Source organism: Argentina silus (genome assembly GCF_951799395.1).
Source record: "Argentina silus genome assembly, chromosome: 8".
Lineage (NCBI taxonomy): Eukaryota > Metazoa > Chordata > Actinopteri > Argentiniformes > Argentinidae > Argentina > Argentina silus.
In genome coordinates, this window is record NC_139662.1 from 18,099,243 (window position 1) to 18,122,804 (window position 23,562).

Below are 23,562 nucleotides of genomic sequence, written 5' to 3' on the forward strand. Positions count from 1 at the left end.
CACATGTCTGGATTCATTTGTTGTAACATCTTATGCAGTCATAATTGCTGGGATTACACACCCGCCCGCCCGCCCGCCCGCACACACACACACACACACACACACACACACACACACACACACACACACACACACACACACACACACACACACACAGCACGACAATGGATTGTACTTCTCCTCCCCATGTGACGGAGGGATATTGGCATTGGTATGATTGGGCAATTATCACTTTTCCTGTTTTGGCCCTTATGTTATTAGGGCAGATGAGAAATGAGCTGATGAGAGCTGGCAGGTCCTGGTGGTGAATGTGTTGTGGCACGTCTACTGAACACTGAATGATCTGTTGAGACAAACCGGAGGGATGACTAGCAGGAGGCAGATTAGCCCCACCAGCTTTCAGTGCAACAAAGTGAAGCCTCACTGAAGGCCTAACATCCGTGTCACAGCTTCCAGGAAAGACTCATGGAGCAAAAGAAAAAATAGGCTCCCACAATATCTGACAGACTTGAATTCATGAATATATGAATAAACCTCTGACGAATACAATTTTAATTCGGTCTATGGGAGACGAGATTGGTTGGTCTTATGTTGACGGACTCCTCCCTTCCTCTTCCTCTATGTCTCCTGTTCTCTCTATCCCTCTCTCTATCCCTCCCTCTCTCCCTCTGACCACCTGCTATCCTAGCCCACTCTCACTGATCCTTCTGACAGAGCAGAGGCTCAATCCACTGATCCCATTAGCCTGGTCAACTGGCCGGTCGTGCAACCCCTCAATACCCTCCCCTACCCCCATTCCCCTCCCCCTCTGGGACCCAGCTGGCCCTTATGCCCCCCCCCCCCCCTGGTCCCCCTGCCCCCCTCAGCCCTCTGGCCCCTAGCCACCATCCACCCTGGCCCCCCTGCCCCCTTCCACCCCCAGCCCTCTGGCCCCCAGCCACCATGGCCCCCCTGCCCCCCTCTGGCCCCCAGCCACCATCCACCCTGGCCCCCTCCACCCCCAGCCCTCTGGCCCCCAGCCCTCTCTCCACCCTGGCCACCTGCCCACCAGCCCCCACCACTCTGGGCTAAATCTCTTGAACCCTCTCGCTCCACTGGTGGTTCTCTGCGTGAGTGGAAAGTAGTGTGTGACCCCTCCCTCCCTCCCTCTTTCTCTCTCTCTCTGCCTTCTCTTCCCCAGGCAGTAGCAGCAGTAGCAGCAGCAGCAGGGCAGTAGCAGCCAGGGCATTAGTCAGATTAACACAGCAGCAGTCCTCCAGGCCAGCCAGACTGTACACAGCAACATACAGTACACAGCAACAGTCCCCCTCCAGGCCAGCCAGGCTGAGCCACGCTGCTGCCACGATGCTCTGGAATACAGCACACAGCTGGCTCACTACCAACACACCACTCCTCACACCACTCCTACCCACTGAGATATGTGTGTGTGTGTGTGTGTGTGTGTGTGTATATATATATATATATATATATGTGGATACTGCAGTGGTGGACAGGCTCATTGTAATGCAAGGAATGGAATGAGGTTGGATACTATTCCTCATTCCATTCCATGCATTACAATGAGCCCCGTCCTCCGATTTTCTACCTCCTCCAGCCTCCACTGGTGCATATTGAAAAGCTGTGTGAAAATGCCTGACTGTACAGTAGGTTTATCAATGTATAAGCTCGGCTCTGTGGCCTGAGGGAGGAGGCCCCTTCTGTTTCTGTCTCTGGCTCTCCATCTCATGTGGTGGTGTGTCAGACAGAGAGAGTCAGGGTATTATACACTACAGGGGAGGCTCATTGTAATGCATGGAATAAGGACAATCCATGCCATTACAATTAGCCCGTCCTCCAATTTCTACCTCCAACAAGCCTCCACTGATACAGTATACAGTTTGGATGGATATCATGTATTCTCAGGAGGGGAGGGGGGGGGGGAGGCCTGCTGTTTCAGGGGTCTAATCTGTATGAGTTGTGTGTCTCGGTGAGCTGCCTGTCTGAGTGTGACCATTCAGTGACCTCTGCGGCAGCCAGGGGTTTAAGACCCCATTACACACACACATCACATGGTATCTGAGGCATGGCCAACCAATCACACTCCTCCTTCAGACCCTGTTGGACGCTGGCCTCAGCTGCTCTCCTCTGATAGAAATGCTCAGCTGGTCACCCGTGTGACAGACAAAAACCTCCACATATATACTGATTTTAAGTGGTGACTGATAGGAGCTCTCTCACACACAGTTAGGGGCACTCAGTGGCGTAGCACACTAAGGCGCATACCATATCATCGCAAGGTCCCTGGTTTGATTCCGGCCATCGACATATCCTGCATGTCAATCTCTACTATCTCCATCCCAATAAAGCAGAAATGCTCTAAAAATACATCTAAAAAAAACCCCCAAAAAACAACAGTTCATATGATGGCCGTTCATTTAACCAGGTAAATCTTCCCATTAATTAGAAATAAAACGGATGGCTGATGGTAGCCTGCCGTTCTGGATGGATTATTGTGACTTCTGAGCCGGCCTGACCTCCTCCTCCTTCTCCAACCTACACCCCCCCCCCCCCTCCCCCTCCCTCATCCTCCCCAGATAACCGTGCACTACAGGAGATGGACAGCAGATGCCAGGCAGAGGAGAGGAGGAGAGGAGAGGAGGAGAGTAGAGTAGAGGAGAGGAGATCACATATGGACATGTATGAATGTGAGTGTTACAGGTGGGGAAGGGAGGGATTGGACTGTCCAACGCCCACCCCCGCCCTCCGACAGCAACATCACCGTAGATTAACTATAATTCCTTCCCCTCTCTATAATTCCTTCCTTCCTTCCTGCTCATGTGTCCATATCAATTTAGCGTGCCTATTTTTTTATTTCCACTCAAACAAGTCAGGTTTCATTTCTTTAACTAACCAGGAACAAATATTATTTTCCTGGAAGTCCTTGAGTATGTTCTACAGTAGCTTCATATTCAGTGAAATGTCCTTTCCTCCGTCCCAGCACATGCTCCAATGTGTCTCTGTCTGTCTGCCTGCCTGCCTGCCTGTCTGTCTGTCTGTCTGTTAGCCTGTCTGTCTGTCTGTCTGTCTGCCTGTGTGTTTGTCTGCCTGTCTGTCTGCCTGCCTGTCTGTCTGCCTGTCTGTCTGCCTGTGTGTTTGTCTGTCTGTCTGCCTGCCTGCCTGTCTGTCCCCATGTCCCCCGTGTTTGACACATCGCTAAGATGACATTGAGGAGGAGCTCAGATGTTTCCGGTTGGCCTCCGGTTTAATCTGTTCCAAATAGGTCACATATCAGCATCACCTGCTGCCCCTGCCTGCATGCCACCAGACCTCTAACAACCTGGAACACCAGGGGCACATGTGCTGTGAATTACCACATAAATAAAGCCTGAAATGGACCTGTGGTCCTCAGAGGCCCTTAACCCCCACTCGTCCCTGCCCCTGGGTGTTGTGATGGAGCCGGCCCAAGTAGAACCTCTTTCAGACGGATGGGAGGATGATTGTCTGTGTGCCGGCGGAATGCCATTCCTCAGAACAGTGCTTGAGCCAAGCTGATGCGTGTGTGTGTGTGTGTCGCTGCACTTAATGCCCCGAGGGAAGTCATCAAGTTCGGAAAAGCCTTTTTCCTATACCACATTTGATGAATTTCTGATATCACAAACATCACAACTGGAGTACTTCTCAGCATGTGTGTAATGATGTTCTCTGTATGTGTGTATTTTGTCTGAGTGTCTGTGTGTCATGATGCTGCATGAGGCATCTCTCACACACACACACACACACACACACACACACACACACACACACACACACACACACACACACACACACACACACACACACACACACACACACACACACACACACACACACACACACACACACACACACACACACTCTGTGTCCTTTCATCTGTCTGGGACAAAGTGACTCAGGTCACCCCTGGGCAGACATGATGAATTGTATATCCAAGTTAAAACGGCATTATTTTCAACCTTGTCTGGTCGACACAAGCTTTTCAAAACCCTCTCTGCTTCAACTGAAGGGCTACCTGCAGCCTTCAGACACAAAGCAAATATTGGACAGCGGTCAAAAAGCAGATTAGTCTGGGAGAGAAATTCTTAATGGCTTTTGGTTCCTCAATAGAGGCCATTTGGGAAAGGCCTCTATCGGCCCTTCGGCACAACAAAAAGATATGGAAACAACAGTTCTGACAGTTTGTCCTTATCGAGAGTTGAGGCTGCCGCAGCAAACAAAGCAGTCAGAGAAACGCGCAGACATCAGTGATTTCAGTCACATGAAAATGAGGACATTTGCTACACCTGAACTCACAGAAGAAGAAAAATACGGGACTTCTCTCCGTTTGTAATTATAGCTTTCAAAAATATTTAATAATAATTATAGCACTTAAAAAAATAATGTGTGAATAAGTCAGTAAGTCAAGTATTCCATTCTGAGAGCAGTGTTACCTGAGGTGACGGTTCGATTAGTACCAGGAGCTTATGTGCCTTAGCTTGCCTTGACAGCTGCCCATGTATTTAGTATGCATTAAACAGTGCAGGTGCAGGTGTTATTGAATAAACCATGTCTTCTCCCCCAGCTTCCAGTATCCCGCCTTGAGTGTCATTTTCGCAGCCATTTCGCTGGAAAACCAATCTGTCCCCTTGGGAAATCACGGTGATGCAGGTGTGGCCTTTCAACAACAGGGGGAAACAGTACAGGACAGTATCTGGCAGAGCTGAGAGAGAGAACTACAGTAGGGCTGCTAGCTACAGTAGCTAGTATTCTGCTGGCGAACATCAAGCATCGTTATCACTGCATCCTGTCTGTCAATCAAAAAAAAATAACAACAGTTGGAAATAAAACCTCAGCAGCATAGTGCAGGAAAATGGATTACATCTCTAATCCCCCGGGAGAGGCTTAACCCCCCACCCCCCCTCCATTACAGGAAGTGGACTGGAATAGAGGATGTAAAGATCTGGTCTGAGCGTCTGCTCTCCGCTGGCTTACCACACCATCTCTGAGTATGATCTCTCTCTCTCTCTCTCTCTCTATAAATCCATTCAGACTGTAAGATCTAGTATCCTTCCATCCATCCATCCAAATATCACCTGCATTCTACCTGAAGACCTCTAATGTTGACAACCTTTAAGGCCATATCTGATACACTAAAAACAAGCCACAACTGTATATAAAAGGAGGCCTTTCAGTCGTCAAAGATGAGGAAATGGAACAAAAAGCTAACAGTATCAAATGAGAAAAGAAAAACATATTTTGACAGACTTTTTCCGGTGCAGTCTAACAGACTGAATGTCTCAACCTCACGGCCCCTCTGCTTTCATCAAAGTGTTTGGTGATGACAACTTGGTGCAGGGTGTGCAGGCACGTCCGACGCGTTGGACGACTACGCGTGTCTTCGAGAACCACGGGCTACCGTGTCACTTTGCCGCTATATTTAGTCAGACAGGAGGATGAAGGAGACACAGAGAGACAGTCTTGGCTGATCGGGGTTGACAGTTTGCTCTTCCCCTTGTCCCCTCTGCCAGAGCCACGCTACTCAGCTCCACGTGCATACAGGAGCGTGCGTGCGCAAGGTGACATCCGTCCTGTTATGCAGCTGCAGGGCAAACAGATTGAGGAGGAGTGAGCGCGCGCGGCGTCCGAAACAACGGGGAAATACAGTATTGTGTGAAGTATAAACACCGTAGCACTTCTGGCTCTCTCTGCGTACACAGAGAAAGGAGCGTGCACGATGACACCTCTAACCTCCAAGTTCTCTAAACAGAGGGAGGACTTGAACAACAGTGTGCTGGGGGTGCTTTGCTAATAATGTCCCAACCTCACGCCCCCTGCTTTCATCAAAGTGTTTGGTGATGACAACAACTTGGGGCTGGGTGCTGTATGCACGTCCTGTGTGTGTGTGTGTGTGTGTGTGTGTGTGTGTGTGTGTGTGTCTGTGCCTCCTGAACAGAACATACGCTGGCATCGACACAATATACAGAAATAGACGGAGGATTCACACCATTTACATAGTGGTTTACCAGACACAACAATCTAATAAGCAGTATGATTGCTGCTGTCGTTTCTTCACCTAGCGATGTCCTGTACCATACAATCATGTTGTAATCATGTAATAATGAAATTGCTTCTTGTAATAACGTTATAACGCTATCGATCCTTGTAATAAGGCTATTGATTCCTACTCTTCTCCAGCTGTGTCGGAGCTTCAAAACTCCATGAGTAATTCAAGAGAATATGTCATTATTTTTGTCTTATTGGGATTCCACTAAAGTCTGTAGCCTACTGTAAGTCAAAACATCAAACTTAGAAACAGATTATATAGATTCATATATTTTATTTTTGGGTGTTCATTCTTTTTCAGACTTTTCATCTCACTGCTGAACCCATCTCTGATTGGATTAAGTAGGCTACATAGGGAACACTGCACAACTAGGGGGCGTACAACCCCAGGTCAAGTCAGAGCATCACACGCTACCTCACAACAGTACTCTAGTCTTCATTACTGGGCCTAAATTCAAATACACATACACAGTATATCTCACACCAAAATAATATTTTCTGCTTCTTGAAGCACTAATAAACCCGCAAATATAAACTTATTATTTTCTTTCCTACCTAAACCCCACAATAATCATCTGCAGGCAGCACTACACTCTTCCTTGAGAGAGGTAGGCCCTTTTTCAATGGTTAGAAACTTGATTCCTTGCATCCTCTCCTCCGTCCTACACTCGCTTCCTACTCCACATGCATGGAGGAGAAGATCGAGGTTCCTCCCCTTAGATATTCTCCTTCAGTGCCTTTTGAGAAGGAAACAAGTGGAGGAGGGAGGAGAGTATGCAAGAAATTAAGTTTCTAACAATTGAGAAAGAGTGTCTCTCTGGAGTGAGCTGGGGCATGACCTGGGGCTCAGGGTCCAGTGCTGAGGAGTTACCCTAATGGATGGACAGGAAGTTACACAATGGCAGGCTGGCCCCACTAATCCATCCACTCCCTGTGTGTGTGTGTGTGTGTGTGTGTGTGTGTGTGTGTGTGTGTGTGTATCCACCAAGCACCAGCTTACCAACACAGGATTACAACCAATTACTGTTGTACCTTGCAGAGAGCAGAGGGGTCCAGCTGTGCTGTGAGACATGACACATGATTCGTCAACCAAAATGTAGATTACAGTGACGGAAATATTTGCAAGATTATTCAAATTCTGAGGATTATTCAAATCGTGCTGTAGCAGCAGAAATAATAACAAAGGAACCCAAATAAACAACCAACATAAATCCCTTCAGGATGTTTGCAGTCACATTTGGGACCTCGCCGTGTTGCACACTGCTGCAGGTTGTGGTCTAAATTGACACAGTTGGGTGCGACACTAACGAACCTTACGTGTCCATACTCATCCCAGGGGAGGCTGGTGGAGGTAGAAAACGGAGGACGCATTTTATGGGAGGTCATTTAAAAAAACATTAAAAAAAAAAAAAGGATTGGCTCATTGTAATGTATGGATTAGAATGAAGAATGGTATCAAACACATGCCAGTCCTCATTCCATTCCATGCATTACAATGAGCCCGTCCTCCAATTTCTACCTCCACCAGCCTCCCCTGGTGCCAATCCTCAGCCCATACCCTGTCCATACAGAGTCCGGATTTACAGCAGCCATTCAGGGGTCTTGCAGTAGGCTACATGATGTCCAGCACACACAAAGGGCTTCATCCTGGTCCACAGTAAATGCTAATGAGGACCTACAGTATGAAGAGAGCTAGTCAGCATGGTTATGGCAAGGCACAGTATTAATGCTAATGTATTCAGGTAGCGACCATGACCTACATTGCAGGATGGGGAAGACGTGAAGGGATAATAAGGGAGAAACAGATTGGTCACACAGGAGATATGGAGGTGGCTGCTTTACCAACAAACAACAGGGACTTTTAGATTGTAGCAACTCTGCTGGGAAGTTAGCTTTTTACTGTACCTGAGGAGGGAAAACTGGCATCATTAATCACTTTATCAGCAGCTAGTCAAATTCCACTTTGCTAATATTGTGTTTTGGCCTACTGTACTGTATATGGGCCAACTCCCACTCTACTCTAGAATAATGGCTATACACCTGTGCCTGATTAATTCTGATTAATTCTGATTAGTGAGAGAGGCAAACTGGAGGACAAAAGAGAAGAGGACATTTATCTCTGACAACCAGAGCCACATTCAGACTAGTCTCACTAAATCCGACTCTCCATTCTGGGTTCTGAGATTACAGACTAAGACTTTCATGAGATGAAGTGAGCCTAGCAGCAATAGCCTAAGCTGCACATATGTGCAGACAGTCACAAAAAAGAAGTTCTGACTTGTGACTGTACTTCACATAATGACAAATCCTCTTCCAACTGTCACACAGGTAAACGCTACCAGGTACACTCACCAGAATTTCTTTGGCCTTCCAATTCTGAAAGGAGAGCAAGGCATTGTGGTAGCTAGGGTTTTTATTGTCTTTGTTTAGAGGGTAGAGTAGTTGCGGAGCACCAGAGATCTTGATTAAAGGGAGTTTTAAGGGAGAGCTCCTCCTGGGCCTATGAGAGAGGACTTCCTTCTAGTCCCTTGTCCTAGCCTGCAGTGCAACGCTTATGCAGCCACGCAATTCTCCCTGGCTCCTGTTAGCACTTACTTTTTCCACATAGCAGAGAGTTTGGAAAAAGGACTTTGAGGTTTTGAAGGACTTTTAAGGCTCTTGGCTTGAGGAAAAGAAATTGACTTATTTCTTATCTCACCCAGCTGAATACATTGAAGCACAGTTGATACCAGTTCCTACTTGCAGTTCCTTCGCTGCACTCAGCTTTAGCAGTCCGTTTCATCTTCCAGTAGTTGGCCATGTTTTTTTTTTTCAAAGGGCTGATCTGAACCTCTCAAAATAGAAAAAGAAAAAAAGATCTTTTTTTAACATCCCTCCAGCAATATGGGTTGTCATTCTTCGTCTCTCTTTTTGTCCATAGACATCTCTCTTTTGTCCAAAGCGAGTCTGTTGTTGAGCTGTGTATTACATTCTACTAATGAGGATAACATACAGTGAACCCCTGAAAACTTGTACTGTACACGCTATAGAGCCATCTGGAATAGACTCCATCCTTATATTACATGATCTGTTAGTGTCAGTCGCTGCAGATCCTGAGTTCTCCTCCTCTCTCCTTTTCATGTCTCCATTCTCCTCTTCACTCCTCTTCTCTCCTCCTCTCTCCTCCTCTCTCCTCCTCTGCTGTGTGCAGACGCCCAGGCTGCCCAGGCTGGTGCAGTAACAGTCCTGTGTGGCAGCAGATCTATTCTCTCAGCATGCGGGCCCGGGTTAGTGCTGAGTAATGCTGCAGGCCTGGTCGGGCCGGGCCGGCCCTGTGCTTCGCTGGACAGCTCGATGCTCCTGTCCTGAGCGCGTCCTCCAAGAGGGACCCCGGCAGGGCCACTAGGGCGTCTGTCTCGATCCTGGGGCGGTCAGAGAGAGAGAGAGAGGGGTGGAGGGCCGACATCCATGTCACCCTGGCTTCAACCTTCAGGACAGGGAGAGAGGAGGTCCATCTGCTCCCGTGTCCCTGCAGTGCCAGTGGGGGCGCCAGTCAGCCAGCCGGCCAAGGCTCTCCCCGTGCCACACAACAACAAAGACTTGCCTCGCCTCACCTCGCCTGCGCATTCAGCGCCACTCGCCCTGCCAACACTGCAGTGCCGCCTGTCGTTACTGTGGCAACGGGAGGGGGACTGCAGGCAGAGCAGGATGGAATGGAACAGTGTCCCCTGCTCCTGCTCGTCCTCTGTCCCTCCTTCCTTCCCTCTCTCCCTCCCTCCCTCCCACTGGCTCATTAATGTTAATACTTAGTGTACCTAACTTTGTGGGCTCACCAGCAAAACTCCCAAAGTTAATATCTTACAACTGCCGTCTCACTGTTCCAGAGAGAGAGAGAGATAAGCCTTATCGTATGTCGTATTTCTCATATATCATTGCTAAATCGATTTCAATGGAAAATGTAACTGATACCACATGATACACAAATGCAGCTGTAAGGGTGACGCTATACATAGGAGACAGATATGAAGTAGAGCTGTACAGACCCAACAGTGACACAGCACAGCGCTATTGATAAACACTGGGCTTGGTTCAACATGACAGAAAAAGACAGGAGTAACTGAATGTGTGTGTGTGTGTGTGTGTGTGTGTGAGTGTGAGAGAGAGAGAGAGAAGACAAGAGGAACTCACCAGATGCTTCTGGCCCTGGAGAAGGTTTTGTCCACTCTGAAAAAAGCAGAGATCAGAGTTAGCCTGGCTATATACAGTAGGCTATATGCCATTCAGCAGACATTTTTATACAAAGCGATTTACATCATTTGAGTGGGTGCATAATTATTTTGTATATATGGTGCCAACGGAAATCAAACCCACAACCTCAGCATTGCGTATGCACTACTTTCGGGTTTATTGAGTTTCACCAGACACACAGCACTATAAAGACTATATTGTCTACTGCATAAGAAGTACCTCTCATATTTCAGCCAGTTTAATCTATTTAAAACAACCATTATACAGTATGAGAGGGCTGACGCAGGAGACAGGAGATCTAGGAAGTACACATTATATACGGTTCCCGATTATTTTCTACCATCAAATAGAGCTGCTATGTGAGTACCCATATTGATCTTGTTGGAAAAACAATAGTCTGCTTGGCTTCGCCAAACCAAACATTGCTCTAGACCTGAGCCAACGCTGCCAGCCAGCCAATCCTATGAAAGACAAGCTTAGGAAGAAGTCAATATAATAGTGTAGAACAGCAGATGATAAGCCACAAACACTATCACCCAGAGAGGGATGGGAAGGCAGTAACTCGAAACGACTCCCGCCGTCTGCTGAAGTGGCGTTTGCAGGCATAGCTGCCAGACGCGTTGTTTCCTGAGAGACCAACACAACTTTGTGCAAGGTTGAATGAATCATGCACAAAACACCCACTGCTGATTGGATAGGACATTGAAAGGAGAAGGGGGTGCGTCCTAATAGTCTCTCCTCTGTTAATCAGAGGACGGGGCTCATTGTAATGCATGGATTCCGATTCCGATTTCTACCTCCACCAGCCTCCCCTGGTCCTTACACTGTGTTTATATACATCATTGGTCCTAACATTGTTTTTATAATGACCCTGTGACAACACACCTGGCTGTATTCTTATGACCCAGTCAACAGATGGTACACTGATGTGGAAAAATATCAATGGACAACAGGCAATGCTCTACTTATGCCAGCAGGTGGTGCTATGGGATCTCTGCTAGTTCAGTATGGTTTTATAATGCAAAAAGCAATGCCTGCTTGACACCAAACATTGACGATAATTGCATTTGCACATTATGCAGTCTGCCCGTGCTACTCTATATGAAATCACAGCACTTTACATTGGGGTAAAGTGAAGAAGTTCCTCAGTCTGTCCTTTAGATGCAACTATGGTTTGCACATTATAGACCAGACAACATGGACCGAACTCAGTCCATATGTTTGGCGAGGTCCTGCATCACCCAGGGTTGAGGTCCAGTGGTGTCTACCAAGCAGGGGAGGACGAGTACGGGCTCATTGTAATGCATGGGATGGAATGAGGAATCGTATCAAACACGCGTGCTACCAGGTTTGGCTTCGATTCCATTTCAATTCACTCAATTCCGGAAGTAAACAGTGTTTCCAATTCCAATTCTAAATTCTCCTCATTAGAAAAACCACAGAGGAAATTTTGAATTGGAATTGGAATGTCAGTTGACGTCCTGTGGTAGTTGGGAGAGGCATGTGTTAGACATCCAGCAGCTGTCTCCTAGACTATGCATCTGATCTCACACCAATGTTTTCTCCATGCTGCTGGGGTTTATCATATGTCCTGCTGTATCACTGTGCTTTGGGTACTGTCGACCCTGACACAGCCACAGCTGGTCCTCTGGCTGGTGTCCACCCCTTCAGCAGACCAGCAGGAATCCTGCCCTCTCACTCATCCTGCCAGGGACGTCTCTAACCAGGATTAGTCTGCCTGTTCTATGGAATCGTTATCCAACCAACATCCCAGGAATCTGAGCCGCCTACGCTGGAAATAGAATTAGTAGTACTGTACTGTCCAAACACCTGTGGCGGGTCCACTCTGTCTGCATCATAAAAGGTGTCTGACTAAAAAATGTGATAGTCATATAACCATATCAAAGGGAACCATTTTAACTACTTTACTTCAAGCTTAAATTGTAACAAAGCAGTAATAGTTTCTGTGACGTCATCCTAAGATTCTGTAAAGATGAATGGACACGGAGTGAGGGTGACCGGGCAATTTACCACAGGGTTAGCCCATAAGTAGCCAACCTTACAAGGTTGGTTATGTTTGCACCTTAAAGTATTTCCATTGCATTAACTAATCATGAAACCCCATAGAGCTGCCTGTTTCACAATGTGTTCCTCCGGGGAAAAGCTGCATGTGGAACACTGTGGTTGTTCTTTACAGAAGTCATATAAAAACTTCCTCTTTCTTAGAAATACTCGCTGGACTGAGAAGAAACAGAAGTGCCATACTGTAACATTCACTAATCAGCTTCCTTCCTTCTCTCCTTCCTGTTTTATACTTTCTTCCCACATTCACTAATCAGCATCCTCCCTTTTTGGATACTTTCGTTTATTGTCAAACATGCACAAATCAGGCTCCCTTCTATAATATACGCCCTTGAGCTGCTGCTTTCATCCAAAGTGACTTACATTGCATTGTATATATGGTCCCAGCAGGAATCAAACCCCCAACCTAAGCGTTGTTAGCACCATGCTCTACCAACTGAGCCACAGAGGACCATGTGTAGAAGGACCACCAGGGTAGAAGGACCACCTCCTACCCTGTGCTAGACCAGTGGTGCTTCGTGTGACATGCAATGGGCCTGTACTAACATAGAGCTCTCAGCAGCAACACTCTTCAGCAGGAGAGAAAATAAGAAAGAAATGAGAGTATTTCTGGTACACTGAGTAGCCCTATGTTGACAGGGCCTGTAGTCCCTCACAAGTGCTAAACTATTTCTAGGACGTCAGACATTATTTTCTTCTCAAAAAGAAGAAGGAATCCTTTCTGTGACTAAAGACCCTCCCACGCCTCAAGGCTCTGAAAACAAATCTGAACCACTATAACCTGCGAAATGGAAGACAACACACACAGTCGCACAAAAACACAAAAACACACCAACTGTCTTTCCTGCCTCGAGCATACCAGTGTCATTCACAGACAGAAACGCGTCAAACTTGGCCTTCATCAAGACAATAGAAAGACTGTTGAAAACGGATGGTGCATAGCCATTGGCTAGCCATTGGCTACACCTTGCAGCCGTGTGATTTGCTGAAATCAAATAATAACAAATACTTTACTCAGTAAATTCACTCCCACTAAGGCCAGGTTTGAGTCGTTATTACAGGCGCAATAGCCTGGGAACGAAGTTAAGAGCGTACAGACTGGCCTTGTACTGCACTACTGGACATTTCTGAAGGTCTGAACTGTAATGTGCCCAGTGGTAGAACCTGAGCTTTGAACCAAAAAAGAACCCCATTTCTAGATGATTGTTTTGTTTTTATGTACATGTATTTGTATGTTTATTTCAAAGGTCCTCATCATGTAAAAAAAACCCATACTGTTCAGCAATGATGTTTTTATAATAAACTTGAACTTGAAGTTCAAGTGTTGAACATCAAGTCGAGTGCACTGACCTGTATGCATGACAAACATGTAGTGTTTGTGTGGTGTAAATAAACGGTGGTATAGCATTTCAGCATACATGTCCTCAGGCAGGAGAAATGACAGGCAGGTGCTTGGGAGGCCTTGTCAGAAGGAGAACAGGCCTCATACAGCACAGTTTGGATTACTAGCATAATATTTTCTAACCGTTTTTCTGTGGCTCCCACCCATTATCAGGTTGCATGGATGGAATTCCCACAATGTGAAATCAAGCCAGGGTGCGGCAGTTGGATTCCTGGCCAATGGCTCAGACCTAAAATACCTGCTGGGAATACATATGCTTTCTTCTTCTTCTTCTTCTTCTTCTTCTTCTTCTTCTTCTTCTTCTTCTGAGAAACTGAGGAAATTAGTCAGCAGCATGATAACATGATAGGACACCAGGGGAGTCTGGTGGAGGTAGAAATCGAAGGACGGGCTCATTGTAATGAATGGAACGGAATAAGGAATGGTATCAAACACGTGTGTTTTCCACATTCCGTTCTACCATCACCAGCTTTCCTACAGGGGAGGCTGGTGGTGGTAGAAATCAGAGGTCGGGCTCACTGTAATGCGGGCTCACACACGTGTTTGATACCATTCCCTATTCCGTTCCATGTATTACAGTGAGCCCGACCTCCGATTTCTACCACCACCAGCCTCCCCTGTAGGACAGTCATGTTGAAAGTGAACCTAGCAGATGAGCGGTAGTTCCAGTAAGCTAGTAGAGTGGAAGAGACTTTTTGGCTCGGCTCAAGATGAGAACATGTCCTTTCAACGCGAATAGGCTACACCCAGTCAAACATGCAGGCCTAGGCTACATGTACTGTCGCATAAGCATATGCAGTCATCACTATCTGGGTTATGCTTGAAATGCTTGTCGATTGTCACACTGCATAGCGAAGACGACATCCAGTACATGACTGATAAGACATGATGAAATGGGGGCGAAACACAGATACTGAGGATGATAAACAGAACTTACACATGCTGCTCATCCTCATTCTGTCAACCAGAGATTACGGAACATATCAAATCTGTGCATTTTGTGTACTAATCCGGTGTTATCTTATCAGCTCGAGTTCAGCAGTGTGTTGTGGTTGTGTAGCGCTCACTGTGCTCACTTATTAATTAGTAGAAATATGCTGCAGTAACTACTGTAAGCCTACATACAACAGACCACAAGGCTGACTCATAGGCTTATACAGCTCATATGCTGCTTACACTGTTCATACTGCATTCTATTTATTCTGCTTATAATGCTACTGCTAATTCATATACTGCTTACACTGCACTACTTATACTATACTGCACTACTATACTGCGCATATACTGCACTACCTGTATATACTGTTCACACTGCACTTTTCTGCTTTTTTGCACTTGGTTGCACTTGGTTAGACGCTAACTGCATTTCGTTGTCTCTGTACTTGTACTCTGCACAATGACAATAAAGTTGAATCTAATCTAATCTTATGGATATAGACCAGGGGAGGCTGGTGGAGGTGGAAATTGGAGGATGGACTCATCGTAATGCATGGAATGGAATAAGGAATGGTATCAAACACACAAATCTCCAGCAGCCTCCCCTGTTCTAGAGTATTCTATAGGCTACATTATAGAATATATGATAGTGTTGATAGTGTTAACCCTAACCTTTGATATTCTAAAGAGATCAAGTTACATACAGTAGTTGACCTTTTTCCAACAACAATGAAACACAAACTTAACCTACTCAATATGACTGCTACCAGCACAGAATGAACCTCCATCAATAGCACAAAGCCAACCTTGGGCTGGGTAGAGGTAGACACCAGGCAGAATAAAATGTGCTGACACTTCATAGTGATGTATAGCCACACACACACACCCTCACCTTTAGCAGCAGAACAATAATACATTCTGTTTGCCTCTCAGAGCATGATGGAGAGGTCTTGGTTAAAGTAGCACAACTCAAAGTGTGTCAATACATTGTAATAGTATGAGTCACTTTAACACGTTCAAATCCCACTTTGGAGAACAGCCCTGGTCCGTTGTTAATAGAGTAAGAGGCCATGGGTGAGTGAAACCAGTGGCCTCTGGAAAATACACACAAACACACACACACTCACACACACACACACACACACCACACGCACACACGCACGTAAACACGCACACACGCACACACGCACACACACACACACACACACACACACACACACACACACACACACACATATCTGCAGGTGTAGTTAAACAGCAAAGTGGGTAAAAAATAAACCCAAACACACAAAATGCCATCCAAGCAAAGAAAATGTTTTCCTCCATTTTCAGCTACATATGGTGGTGTATATTAGGATACACCAGTTTCCATGGAAACACAGAGACTACAGCGAGCTGGGATAAGTTAAGGCTCGAGGCTGGTCTCACAGACGTTGGCCAGAACTGTGCAGCAGGCAAAGTTGACTTGAGTTAAACAGCGTTGAAGTGTGGCTCCTTTGAGCTCAACTCTCTACAGTACATCTGTCCACCTGGTCTTATTTGCAAGCTTCACAGAGTCCCGATCGGGCGCACAGCTAGGGCCCTAAGACTGAACCCACAGCTAGGGCCCTAAGACTGAACCCACAGCTAGGGCCCTAAGACTGAACCCACAGCTAGGGCCCTAAGACTGAACCCACAGCTAGGGCCCTAAGACTGAACCCACAGCTAGGGCCCTAAGACTGAACCCACAGCTAGGGCCCTCAGACTGAACCCACTGTGGACATCAGGCTTATGGACAGACAGGCTACTACATTCATTCTCAAAATGTCAACACTGATAAATACAGTACATCTCAGCCATTGAGTCACCCAGCAAGGATGGAGAGGGAGTCCTGGGGGTGTTGTAAACAAATGGAAGAGGACTCAACCACGTGTAAACAGCTGTCCTCTTATACCTCATCGTATTGGGTCACATGTGACTCGAACGTTACCAGTATTCTACGTGTCCCATCTATGATTTATTTGATGACTCATTCAAAAACGGAAGGGTAGGCTACTATATTAAAATGTGACTTCATCATTGCCAACACAAGCTGTTTAAAGCGTACAATTTGCTGTAGCTGCGTTGTGCGTTTGTGCATAATCACTGGTATCATCTACATGTGATTTCAAAAAGTATTGTAACATACATTTTAAAGGGCTAGATACTCAGAATCAGTAGCGTTCAGTGAAATGAAAGGTGTTTGAATGTCTAAAAGATGGTTGAATAGGCCTACCTATTCAGCATTTTCTGAATGAAGCTGATTCTATCGTCTACACACTTCCTGTCTTCATTCAATGAGAATGTCTTTCGGAAACAGAAACTGGGTATCATTAAAGATAGGCTTTAAAGACAAGACAAGACAAAGCCCTGGACAAATGTATGACATACCATTCAATGGCTATTAGAAGGAATATTGCACAACAATAGTGAATGACCCCAGGTTCAGGCTGACTGCTGTATATCGTGGGCTGAATGAGGCCATTGACAGAGTAAATGAGAGTGAAGTGGCTGAATGTGAGCATTGATGCGTCAGTACAGTGGAGTACAGTGAGTGTGGGTGAACACACACTGGTACCAGCTCTGAGCCATGCTGACAGGCACCGCTGTTGCTGGTCTATCACACACACACACACACACACACACCTCTCAGACACACACACACACACACGCACACACGTGTACGCACAAGCACATGCACACACGCACCTACACACGCAAACACATACACACACGTACACACAGACATGCAGGCACATACAGACACACACACACACACACACACACACACACATACAAACTGCAAAACTTGTTAGCTTATCAGCTAGCTGAGCCCATTCCATGTGTTATAACAGGGACGCTGTACTAACCAGCATCGAGTTACAGTCCACAACTGCACACACAACTGAAGCAACACTTCCCCACCTGTTTGGTGGCAAAAAAAAACATCAAAAGACTGTTGAGAACACTACAGTGATCCCAGAATGTTCAGTATTAGAATGAGTTGAAACATAGTACAGTAGATTCACTTACTGTCTATTGTCTCCCCTGGCTCATGTTGTCTCTCCTAGCTTCCCCTAACCCTGTCTCGGCCAGCCAGGGGAGCTTTCCATAGTGAATATCAATGTAGACATGAATGTCAGGGTGAATATGGAGGTAGAGAACCTGAATAGAACATGGAGAGTCGTTGTCCTAGATATCCTGATTATTTTGCCAATGCCCTAGGAGACACTTGAATGGTCTCTGAAACTCAAGAGGTCTTGTCTTGCTGTCTAATCATTGGTGGATCTTTTGTCATGCAAACTTGACCAGAATGAAAAAGCAAAGACGCCCACTCCATGTTGTTTTTCTGCTGAGGTTAATAGAATATTCAAAACCAACTGAAACACAAGTGTGGTTGGAGTCGGAGCTCTGCTGAGACAGGCAGGCACAGGTTGCTTGTGAGGGGATATTGCTGCCTCTCCAATAAGGCACTTTGTGATCCACTTTACAGGGTTAGAAAGAATATATCCTCTATTCAAGTTCTTTTGTTTGAGCGTAAACTACTTTCCACCATTGAAAAGGAACATTCTCAAAATCAGCTGACTGCTGAGAATGTACAATTTGCTGCTGGCCTGCTCCAATTTCAGAACAATGAGCCTTTCCACTTGGCTGTTCTTGAACAGGGACCCTACACACACATACACACATACACACACACGCAAACAGACAGAGACTATTTCTCTCTTTCTGTCCCCCCATGCGCTGCAAATGCACTGTAAACAAAGGAGCAGGAGAGATTCAGACCGCAGGCAGGCAGGCAGGCAGTGACAGCTTCGCAGTCTCAGGTCTCTGAAGCCATACGGGAGATAGAGAGAGAGAGTGTTCAGATCTGGGACAAAGACATCTCTCACTGTTTATTTCATGACTCCCATAAAGACTTGATGAGGAAGGAGCCCCTGTGGACCGGGGACTGGACCAGGGAGAAGATGGCAGAGAGAGAACAAACGTAAAAAAGTCTAATTTAGAATATGGGAGAGTCTGTGCTCACTATGCACTGGCTTCAGGGAGATAAACCACACAAGCCACACAAGACTAGGCCGACATAAAAAAACAGCATGGAGGCCTAAAGAGACCAAAAAGAGGATTTGGGAATGGCTGACTATTGCAACACTATAGTATACTGTACAATTTACCATATACTGAATCTGACTGCTGTGATGTCATTTCTACTATGGTTTAGAGTGGGAGTTCTTGTTGGTTAAATGTGGTGGATTCTGAAAAGACTTGTACATTATAAGGGGATAATCCATCTCGGTGGTTATAAAACCCAACCCAACCCAAAGAATACCTAATAAGATGTAGCTGTACCACTGGCTGTTCCCCACCACCTTTTTGATAAACAGCTGAGGGATGGGGCTGGAGAAATGTAGCCACTCTCAATTTCAAAGACAGAGCTATGGATGCAGGGACTGAGGTCAAATGTTGTTTTTTTGTATTACCATGTTTTGAAGCTTTACAGTGTTTGGTTTTCAAGCACTCACGCACAAACACAAACACACACACACACACACACACACACACACACACACACACACACACACACACACACACACACACACACACACACACACACACACACACACACACACTCACACACAAGGTATTCAGACATTCCAGTAGAGCACCTGTTGACTGTTGACATTCCTGTATAGTGTTTGTCTACGGGGGAGTTTCCTCCACAGCCAGAGAAACAACAGCCACAAAGGATCTCTATTTCTACACCATAATGTAACAGGACAACCTGGCACACTTGCATGTTACTCTAGCGTACTATGCACTACAAACTGCATAGTAGATTACTGTACATTCATCCAACACATGAACACACACACACACACACACACACACACAAATGCATGCACACATTAGAGCGGGAGAGACAAAGGAGGAATTGTACACAGCCACACAGACACACAGACACACAGACACACAACATCTGCTTATCTTAACCTAGTGTGACATAAGTTGTTGCAAAAAGAGAGCAAATCAAATCAGGGGTGTTTAATTGATTAAGTAAACACACTGATTAGTTTCAGTAACCTGACTGGTGAGGATCTATGTGTGTGTGTGTGTGTGTGTGTGTGTGTGTGTGTGTGTGTGTGTGTGTGTTTATACTTTAACTGCAATGAGCCCCAGTGTCTAATGCAATCCAAACTCAATCATGCTCCCAGCTGTGGTGGCCCTTTCTACTCTAGGCTTTCCTGTGCAGCTCTCTCTGAAACTGTTCTCTCATCTCACCCCGTCAGCTTCCTGTCAGACAGAAGTGTTTCAGTCTATTCTAAATTATTCCACATTCGGTTCTGTTCAATATTGCAGGATCGAGGAAAAACAACTGTATTGTCCTGTACGACAGAAAACGGCACAGGGTGCTGACTACTGAGCTACAGTATATTAAAAATACAAACAAAATTGCATCCCTGTGCAACTGCCAAACATACAAACACACACACACACACACACACACACACACACACACACACACACACACACAGTACACACACACACACACACACACACACACACACACACACACACACACACACACACACACAGACACACACACACACAGACAAACACACAGTGACACATGTGATGTGCAGAGGTTCAACAGTAACAGAGAAGGCTGCTCCCTCTTACCCTCCGTACGCTCCAAAGGTGAAGCTCCTCTTTCTCTGCGGCATGCCGGCTAATGATGAGAGAAGTGGACCAACAGTGAGTGAGTCAACTCAGCACTGAATGGTGCCTGCACTTCTGTCACTCATACTGAGTGGGTGTGTGTGTGGTGGGTGTGTGTGTGTGTGTGTGTGTGTGTGTGTGTGTGTGTGTGTGTGTGTGTGTGTGTGTGTGTGTGTGTGTGTGTGTGTGTGTGTGAGTGAGTGAGTGTGTGGCTGTCCTCTCTGTTCCACTCCCCCAGCTCAGCCCAGCCTAGATCCCCCCCTCCCTTCCCTCTTCCCCTCTCACGCCTCCTTAACAAATAGAGGGAGGGGGGAGGGGCGAGGGCGAGGGAGGGGGAGGGAGGGGGGAGGGGGGAGGGGGGAGGGGGGAGGGGGGAGGGTGGAGGGGCGAGGGAGGGGCAGGGGAGAGGGCTGATGACCATATCAGTCTCTGAGGGAACAAGGGAGCCAGTAGGTACCCTCTTCACACAGCCTGCATCCCCTCTCTCAGTCATTCAGACATGTGTTCTTCTGCCAAATTGAAATTAATTCAGCATGTGACAATGACAAATGCTGCACTCTGATGGGTAGAATATTCATAGTTCATATTCATAGAAGCTCATTTCTAAAATGAGGATGAGGATATGGTGAAGGCCGAGTGTCATTGGATCAGGGGAGGCTGGTGGAGGTAAAAATGGTGGCGGATGGGCTCATTGTAATAGAATGGAATGAGGAGTGGTATCACATGCACAGTGGAGGTACTATGGTATGTCTCTCTAATATGTACAGAGGAGGGAAAACAAGAAGTTCAATGTTGTGAGACAAAGTGAAACAGCTCTTTATCTTCTCACAATCTGCTGGGAACTGGTTTTGCTCTACCAAGTTATGTCACCCTCTCTCTCTCTCTCTCTCTCTCTCTCTCTCTCTCTCACGCTCTCTCTCTCTCTCTCTCTCACGCTCTCTCTCTCTCTCTGAGACAGCTGATCAAACAAGCCACAGGCGATGTTGATCAGACCAGACAGTTCAATATTCTTCACAATCATTCTAATCACAGAACCACAACGTCCAGGTCGTCCACTGTCCCATCCCTGTCAGCATGACATGGCAGTTGTGTTGAAGGTGATCTGAAGTTGCCGCTACGCTGATACAGGATCGGCTGCTTCTTCATGCTTCTATTGGTGAAGATTAGGATTCTTATCTATCTATCTATCTATCTCTCTATCGATCTCCCTCTCTCCCCCCCCTTCTCTCTCTCTCTCACTCTCTCTCTCTCTCTCTCTCTCTCTCTCTCTCTCTCTCTCTCTCTCTCTCTCTCTCTCTCTCTCTCTCTCTACCTAACCCTAATCCCCACCATCCTAGTAGTACTGAAGAGCTTTTTAGCTGCTGGGGGGGGGGGGGGGGGTGAGTAGGGGGGATTGTTGTAGCACAGTGTCTCTGTATCACTACAGTGATTGGCTTCATTGATTAACTGAGGTAAATATTTGGACAGAGAGCCCCCTAGTCTAGCAGTCTGCTCCTTGTTGAGAAGAGGCGGATGGCAAAGTAGGTACTGCTACCAGGGCAATATAGTGAAATAGAACCGCCTCACTATCTGTAAGCTAAAGCTAAGGCTAAAGCTACATTCAGCTATTGGACAAACAAAAGTCCAATAGCTAAATGCGCTAAATGCGCTAATTCAGAGGGACTGTAAATCAGACCTGGGTTCAAATAGTCGTCAGTCTAGCTCCTCCTCACGGTTCCCTCAGGGGCAGTGGTCTCCACAACTGTAGAACACTCCTGCCAATTGGATGAATGGATACTAAATTGATCAGTTGGACTGCTGCTCACCAATGAGCATAATCATCAGGACCAACACTTATATCTGTGTACGACCACCAGTACTGAGTCTTGTTGACTGACAGCAGACTTGGGTCGAAATAGTATTTTAAGTATTTGCTTGGGCCTCCCTGAAGTGCCATACTGTATGGGCGGGGTTTGCAATTTTAAGACTATTCATATGGCTCTGCCAATGGCCCCTGGTGTGAGCATTGATTACTTTGTCTTATGATGACTGTTGGATAGATGATTCACTTACTTAAACAAATGTATTGTTATAAGTCGCTTTGGATAAAGGCGTCTGCTAAATGCCATAAATGTAAATGTAATGTGGGTCTGATTGACAGTTTGTCTAATAATTGCTCAATTGCTTTCTATTTTAATTTTGGTGTTGCAGTAACGCCCAAATATAAAATATAAAAATAACACGAGTCACTGATGGGGCTACGTCTGACACTGGCTGTGCAGAGCCAGCAAGACATGTTAGAAACAACGCTCTGTCAACTGTCTGTGACTGCTCTCTAATCACTGTCTTTAGCAGCCAGGCCGGCTGGCACGGCTGGCACGGCTGGCACGGCCCAAACTTCCTCTGCTATTGTATCCATTCGGCACGTCAAGCGTCGGGAGTCCAGGGATGTCCTGATTCCCATCTGCTGTTCCTCCGACGATTCAATTAATCTAAGCAGTGTGTGTGTGTGTGTGTGTGCGTGTGTGTGTGTGTGTGTGTGTGTGTGTGTGTGTGTGTGTGTGTGTGTGTGTGTGTGTGTGTGTGTGTGTGTGTGTGTGAGAGAGGCGTCTGAATGGGCATGGGGCAGACAGAGCCCTTTAATCACATCACAGCTGGAACAGGAACAGGGCTCAGTGCCAATGTGTCTTCTGGCTCCTCTTAAGTCTCTAAACAGGGGAAACAGCAGGAAGACTCTCACGAGGACAAAAGCAGCAGAGATCCCTCTTGTGATAGCTTCTTCTTCAGCTCCTGCCACTGATCTTCTCCACTGATGTCACACCACAGCAAAAAGAAACACACACAACCCAGAGGTAAAAGAAACAAACACAAACCAGAGGTAAAAGACACACACACAACCCAGAGATCAGAGACACACACACAAACCACACATAGATCACTACCTATCTTCCGCCGTAGATTGAAGACCCATCTCTTCAGGCTACATCTTAACTGTCCCTCCTAAAGAGCTCTTCATCCCCACTACCCCCCTGTACAGTTTCTCTACTGTAAATAAAAAAATAAAATAAAATAAAAACTTACTTCTTCAAGCATTGTAATTGCCAATGGCCCCTGGTCCATAGATTTATTTTTCTTATGATGAC

The 23,562-nt window shown here is 46.3% G+C and overlaps 1 protein-coding gene across 6 annotated transcripts in view; it reads right to left on the reverse strand.

The window, feature by feature from the left end:
* The window catches only part of rap1gapa (RAP1 GTPase activating protein a), a 53,004-nt gene extending 32,449 nt beyond the window's left edge, over nucleotides 1-20,555 (reverse strand). For all 6 annotated transcript variants that reach the window (XM_083675124.1, XM_083675130.1, XM_083675129.1 and 3 more), the window contains exons 1-2: nucleotides 20,402-20,555; nucleotides 10,225-10,260 (exon numbers count right to left, since the gene is read on the reverse strand). In XM_083675124.1, the coding sequence (XP_083531250.1) occupies nucleotides 10,225-10,260; nucleotides 20,402-20,445 (80 nt within the window). In that variant the 5' untranslated portion in view covers nucleotides 20,446-20,555. The remainder of the gene's footprint in view (nucleotides 1-10,224; nucleotides 10,261-20,401) is intronic.
* Between the last annotated feature and the right edge of the window lie 3,007 nt (nucleotides 20,556-23,562).